This window comes from Adiantum capillus-veneris, chromosome 3, assembly GCF_014529385.1.
Source record: "Adiantum capillus-veneris isolate H3 chromosome 3, ASM1452938v2, whole genome shotgun sequence".
NCBI classification, from domain to species: Eukaryota; Viridiplantae; Streptophyta; class Polypodiopsida; order Polypodiales; family Pteridaceae; genus Adiantum; species Adiantum capillus-veneris.
In genome coordinates, this window is record NC_140933.1 from 117,625,625 (window position 1) to 117,632,719 (window position 7,095).

The 7,095-nt window shown below is 40.3% G+C and overlaps 1 protein-coding gene across 1 annotated transcript; it reads left to right on the forward strand.

The window, feature by feature from the left end:
• The first annotated feature begins 241 nt into the window (after positions 1 to 241).
• Positions 242 to 1,343, forward strand: LOC147461565 (mitochondrial import inner membrane translocase subunit TIM23-1-like). Its single transcript, XM_086501356.1, has one exon. The coding sequence runs from the start codon at positions 421 to 423 to the stop codon at positions 973 to 975; it is 555 nt and encodes a 184-aa protein (XP_086357482.1). The 5' UTR covers positions 242 to 420; the 3' UTR covers positions 976 to 1,343.
• The last annotated feature ends 5,752 nt before the right edge of the window (positions 1,344 to 7,095 follow it).

Genomic DNA, 7,095 nt, shown 5'->3' on the forward strand with positions numbered 1-7,095 from the left:
GGTCAAGCTACTATCCTCTGCAATAGGCATACATATCTGGCATAATTCCGACAGAGGGAATGATGTAAAGAGAGCTTCGCCACTTGGTTTTAGTATAGAACCTGCCTCTGCTCCTTGTCCTCCTTGGCGATTGATAGGGCATGTGTTGGCGTGGACATTCGACGGACAAAGGGGGCGGCCTAAAGGCTTGGGCTTTAGGCAAAAGCACAAGGTTTAGAATATTTCTCTATTCCACTTTTTCCCGTTTCCTTAAACCCTAAACCCTTCCTTCTTCGCTCCACAAGGAAAACCCTTGCAAGAGGCGGTGTATCAGGGAAGCGGGCCTCCATGGCGGCTTTTCTCTCCTGCCACAGCCCTTTCCTCCTCTTCTGAGACAGGAGATCCAACATTTTCTCAAATCATTAACGATCTTAGAGCGCCATGGCCAAGACAACTGACGAAGGGCGATTCTACAATCCCTACGCAGATTATCAAGGTACGTCCTTCGACCCCAGATCGATCAATAAGCTCTACCGTCTCCCTTCCTCGCCCGAATTCCTCTTTCCGGAAGAAGCAGCAGTCCAGCGTCGTAATTGGAGCGAAAACTTGACCTACTACACAGGCTGCGGTTACCTCGCAGGTGCCATCACGGGAGGCAGCTTAGGAATTTCCGATGGCCTACGTGCTGCAGAGAAGGATGATACGCTCAAGCTCCGAGTGAACAGAGTGCTGAATGCATCGGGACATAGAGGACGCTCTTATGGAAACAAGCTAGGCATCGTGGGGCTTCTTTATGCTGGCATGGAGAGCACTATTGTGCATTATCGTGGCACTGATGATATGCTTAACAGTATAGCCGCAGGGCTAGGAACTGGAGCCATGTTCAGAGTTGCTGCTGGTCCTCGTGCTGCTGCCTTTGCGGGCGCGATTGGTGGGCTTGCCGCCGGTGCTGCTGTCGCAGGAAAGCATGTATTTAAAAGGTATTTGCCGATATAACTGGGGGTATGGGCTAGGCGCTGTTCCACCAGGTGCTCACATGCCTGTTGCTCGGTAATGTAATCTTTACTTATATAATTATGCCCTCCCTCGAACTCAGTGGTACTGCATGCTCTGGGAGCGCTAGTTTTGGTTTTTTCTCGTGGACCTTGTATTGGGGTTCCTTTCATAATGCTTGATTGCTGGGTTCTTCAAAGAGTAGCATGGAGAGGGCTTTGGAAACATGACTGAATTTGTTTCATTGAGTCTATCACAACATATTGTTGGTACTATTCCCTTGGTGAATCAAGATGAATTCCCAGGTGTGTAGGGGCTGATTTGTTTTTGGGGTTGCTTAAGTAAATCAAGACTTACTGGTATTTTTTGCCTTGATCTTTCACATACAAGTTATGGTCTGATAAATATCCCTCCTTGCGAAGATGGTAAGCGCTTCGGAGGTTGTTTTGTATGCCGCACGCTATTGTATGCCTTCCTTCACACAAACGGATACTCACTCTGAGGTTGGCGTCTTTATGGTCACCTTCAATGAAAGTTGCAATGAGCTTGTATGGAAAGGGACAAGGGACATGTGAATTTAGATCTGCATTTGGGTTCGGACTCAGCATGTGCTACTCGTGATTGGTTGTGTAGGAGTTCATGAGGGGTGGTTTTAGTTTGAGCCTACTCTGAAATGCATACGAGGAATCTGATGGTAGCTGTTTGTCTTTGGGATTGCATGGATGAGGCTTTGTTTGCCATACTGGTGTAGCGCGGGCAACGTTGCAAGGTTAGTGGAGTTTTAAGTACTAGTTAACAAGGCTCTGTCAAGTTTAGTTTCACTGATGGTTTTATCTCTAAATGGAGTATGTATTGTGATTTTAATTTAGTTTTATTATATATCTGACATAATTTGTCTAGGCGGTCGTTCCTCTCCCTATGTGACATAAAGAGCTTTTGGGGCTACCTTGTGCTCATCTCATCAGACTTATCTGGAGCAATCTCTCTCTCTCTCTCTCTCTCTCTCTCTCTCTCTCTCTCTCTCTCATGTCATACTGTGAGTCTCGCATTTGAGCTTCCGCATGCCTGTACCTCGTCCTTATTGAATGGATCCAATGTTTCTGGCATCTGGGTATTGAAAGAACTGACAATCTGGTTTGGGAAGGTGGTAAGGATGAAAGCATATTCCACACTTGGTAGAATCCCCTCTCACAAATGTATGGCAATGTGGCTGGTTGTCAGTGGCGAGCTACTATAGGAACATAAAGAGCTACCCTCCACTGATGAGCTCTTTAGATAGAGTGAAATGCGCTTGGTTATTCTGTCTACCATTCATTTTAGTTTTTATTGGATGGAAGGCAAGTTCTCGAGGCAAATTGTTCAAAAATAGTATTGAAGCGATTGACGACAATTTAAAGTGGTCTAGCAAGTAGAAGGGCCTGCGGATGTTTTTAAGCTCATTTCTTTTTTCGTATTATACTAAGTTTTAAAAAAATCAGGTGCCTCATCATTTTATCTTTTGCTTAAAAGCCATTACATTTTATGCTCAACACTTAGAGCAATCTTTAGGCTAATTTTCTCAAATATTAAAGGACAACCTCAAATGAACACACCTCTATCTGTAGTTCTTTAAAGCAACTTCAATAGCATAAGTCTCCCACCATTTTGTAGAGGGCTTCCCTTTTCATCCATTGTATAATATATCGGCACAAGTCTCCTACTCCATTTTCCCTTGGAATGAATTGAACTATTAACATGATACTCATTATGATCCACAAAGGCAAGCTCTTAGAGATGGTCTCCCAAAGATGCATTTGATGATCTTAGAAATGGTCTCCCAAAGAAGGAGAGTATGATTTTTTGACATCCATTGAAATCAGCTCATTGCATGAAATGGATGATGGCAAAATTAGGGTGATCCACCAAGGCAAAGCATCTATGAATGTCTTTGAGCTTATATCTTTTCTGGGTTAAGAGTTCTACATCAGTTTGCTACCAAAGCTACTCCCTTGTATGAGTTGCTATAGAAAGGTGTTAAGTTTGTATGGACTTCAGAGTGTAAACAAGTAACCAAGGACTAAGGTAACCAAAACGGAAAGTTATATTGCATGTGCACATTGATGTATCATGAATAGTAATGGGAGCTATGATAGCTCCACCTCATGGAATAACTTACTATCCTAATATTTTGCTCATTAGAGGTTTACGAAAACGTAACAAGGTATATCCAACAAGTGAGAGAGGAGCATTGGGCATGGTGTCAGTTATTACTTACTTCAAAAAATGTTTCTTTGATCCTATGAGGCGCTTCTTTATTTGATCACCAAAGTGGTCATTCAAGGAATACTTGCAAGGTGGATCATGTTTCATGAGCCTACACAGACACATTGTGCAACATATCGAAGTATCGAGGGACATCCACTAAGGGATGATGAACTCTTTCAGTTGGAGTAGCAGATGAACTTGTGTGTGTGTGTGTGTGTGTGCGCGCGCGCCCGCCTACACAGACACATTGTGCAACATACTGAAGTACTAATGAACATCCATTAAGGGATGATGAACTCTTTCAGTTTTGGAAGAGTGGATCAACTTTTGTGTGCGTGTGTGTGTGTGTGTGTGTCTCCTTTGAAAATATTGGAAGTCATGATAATAGATAGAAGATGTCCTTTCTTAGTCCTTTGCCCAAAGGAAACTTACTCTCTCAAATCTCACTCTACATTAAAAATCCCCACTTAGTCAAATAGAGGGCTGTAAGCTTCCGATTTTTGTCGCTTACTCAAGGCTTACAAGAACTTATAGCACCAAAAATATGCTAGCATTTGTATGCCAACATGAGTGAATCGATGTGCCTTGACCACTTAAACCAAAGACACCTCACTCACAAGACATTTGTGGTGCACAATAAAGTTTAAAAAAAAAAACAATGTTTCAAAAGTAAATGTAATGAGAAAGTGATTTTCTTCTAGACTGTAAGTAATTCATACATTACAACATCATAATCAAGTACCAAAAATGTATTGAATACATATTTTAATTTAATACTTAGATGAGGGTGATAATAGGAAAAAACTTGAAGTGGATGATATGAGCATGGATATGTAATCAAGTCCAAATGCTTTCCAAATGAGTAGCTTTCCAAATGCTTCACAGAGAGAGAAAATTATCATTTTGTAAAATGATCTATGTTTTGGAAATTTCTCCTAGTGTGGCGGTAAATAATTTTCACTAAATTAAATATATATGTTTCGATTGAAGTATATCTACACCTTTTCTTTTTCTTTTTCTTTTTCCATGGAGGTTTTTTGCATAAACTTTTCAAATATGGAACTGTACTATGCATATAATTGAATGTGCAATTGAAGAACACACACCATATAAAACAAGAGCAAAAAAGTTTATTATTTTCCTTATTGTCAGCACAAGGGTCTCACAAGATGGGACAGGGTTGGAAAGGAACTATGTATAACCGTGAGTTTATAGCAAATTTTTTTCATTGCTAGGACAAGGGTCTTGTGGGATGAGTTCATATTGGAAAGGGGCTATATATAGGTGTACTCCATACGTAGTTGGAATGGGAAAGACCTTCCTATGTACATTCTAAGTTTCCTGTACGAAAGTGGAGGATGGAGGTGAGAAAATTGAGATCGGGTTCTCTCTCCCCATGTCTCACTAAAGTATGAGAGTGTGATTGAGTTTGCGGAGAATGTGGGTAAAGGAACGTTGTATATTTGTGACAAATTTAGCGTATACATGCTCTAAGCAATTGTGCAAAGTTAGCTCATATTTCTTGTGTCAATCAGGAAATTAGGGTGTGGGAAGAGTGCATAGTACTACATATGCATATAAAAAATGTTTTGTTATGGATCTACTGCTTATTTATTTGCTACTATTAAATAACTAAGCATTCCTTTTTGTAAGTAGGCATCTTTGAGCATAGTTATGCATGAAACCAAGACTTTTGGCATTTTGTGAGTGGTCATGCCTAAAAACAAAAGAACAATAATTTCTTACATTATCATAAAACTGGAGAGGGGAATAAGTATGCCTTGCATGACCACACCCTAATTGGCCATCCCTAAGGTAACGCTTTCAAAAAGAGATACAACACTAATGACATCTTTTTTGTAAGGCCAAGGGTAGCCGGACAGGGCCCAATGGGAATAGAGGCTCGACCTTATATATATAGGGAAGAGGAAGGAGTATGATTGTGGATATATTATTCCAACCAAGTGACAATCTTTATAGATCATATGGGATGTCTTTAAGGTTGAGAACGCCACTCAACTTTAGCACTGCAGATCCTCCAGAGAGGATGGACAGACTGAACGTGCTCATTAAGTCCTAAAGGATATTCTACGAGCATACATTACAAAGAAGCAATCCCATTGGAAAGAGTATCTCCCTATTTTGGAGTTTTCTTGTAAGAGTGCAAAGCATGTTACGACTAAGTTTACTCTCTTCATGCTTATGTATTGTTTTTAACCAAGACCCCACCAGTTAGGGTAGGGTTGGTATTTGAGAAAATTCAGCCAGTCAAGGACTAAATCCAAGATCCTATGGATATGCAAGAAGTTACTCAAAGATAAAAGACATATGCTGATGAGACATGTTGATAAGTCAATTTCATGGAAAGTCACGAAGAGGTATTATTATGTGTTCCAGAACCTTCAAAAAGTCTAAAAATTGGTCATCCATCTAGTTACCTCTTAGTTGTTATGATGCATTTCTAATACTCAAGTGACTAAGAGATTTAGTCTACATATTCTCGTATTCGTTCGGTCATAAGGATAACATTGTCGTCAATCAAGATGATCTTGTTGATTTCATTGAACCTCCCACTCAACCACATGACCCATAACATATTCTTGACTATCATGGTATAGCTCAAGGGGGAAAACATTAGTATTCTTAAGAAGAAATAGACCCACTTTTGTTTTCGAGGACAAAAGCGCTTTTCCATGGGGGAGTAATGTAAGGCCAAGGGTAGTAGCCGAGCAGGACCCAATGGGAACAAAGCACATCAGCTTGATCCTATATATAGGGAAGAGGTAGGGTGGAAGGAGTGTGATTGCTCCTAGTGTTCCCTTTGCCTTTCATTCTTTGAGTAGCTTGAATGCAGCTATTGCTAAGATGTATCCCACGTGATTGTATTAAAAGTTTGTTTTTTACTTTTACCTAAGGTTAGGATTTACAAAATTATTGTGGCTTCTAGACCGAGGTATAGTATTTGACGAAAAACGACTCATTCGACCCATCAGTCTGGTCAGAGGAGATTATGTCTAAAGGCAGTATTTTTAGGAATTTGCCCCCCCCCCCCCTTGGGGTGGACATTACTCATAAGCAAAGGTTTCGGTGGGTCCTTGAGAAGATCCAGAGGACAATGAGAAGGTGGAAGTATGTGTTGCTTCCCATTCCAAAGTCGGGCATTTACGCTTCAGTCGGGCCTTGCGCAATAGTAAGCTACCAGGTACTTGTAACTAAGTTCGGTTGTAACCCTTTGTCCCTCAAGGTTCGGCCTGAGCTTGAGGTTGATTTGTAAATCTGTTGGTGACTATACAATACAATCACTCACAATTGTGAGTTTTAGCCAAAAAAAAAAAAGGATTTACATAATTATAATGACATCACATACATGTAGTTCTAATAATGTAAATAAGCATTCCAAATGATTGCATCAGGCTTTCAATTGACATCCTCTAGAGCTTCACGAAATCCAAAGAGGATTGCATTTTTATGTAATTTATGGGCTAAGTATGAAACAAACATAATTTACACACATGCATACCCGATAATCTTTTTTTTTTTTAATAGCAAAACTCACAATTGTGAGTGGATTGTGAGTGGATTATATTAATCAACCCAAATAATTACAAGGTTTTGTCATGCTCGTGTTGAGCCATGACATCATCTAGGGACCATAATTACATCGACTATCAGGGCAGCCATCCCAACCAACTAGCCTCCTTATCCTTGATACATAAGATCCATTATCATGTTCTTCTAAGATCTTTTAATTATCGATAGCCAAGATTTTCCTCCATCCTAGGCATACCCTCTGCTGACAACAAGGCACAAGTAGTCCTATGCATACCCGATAATCTTATGGAGAGTGGATTTCCATTCCAAAATGGCATGTCAATTTTA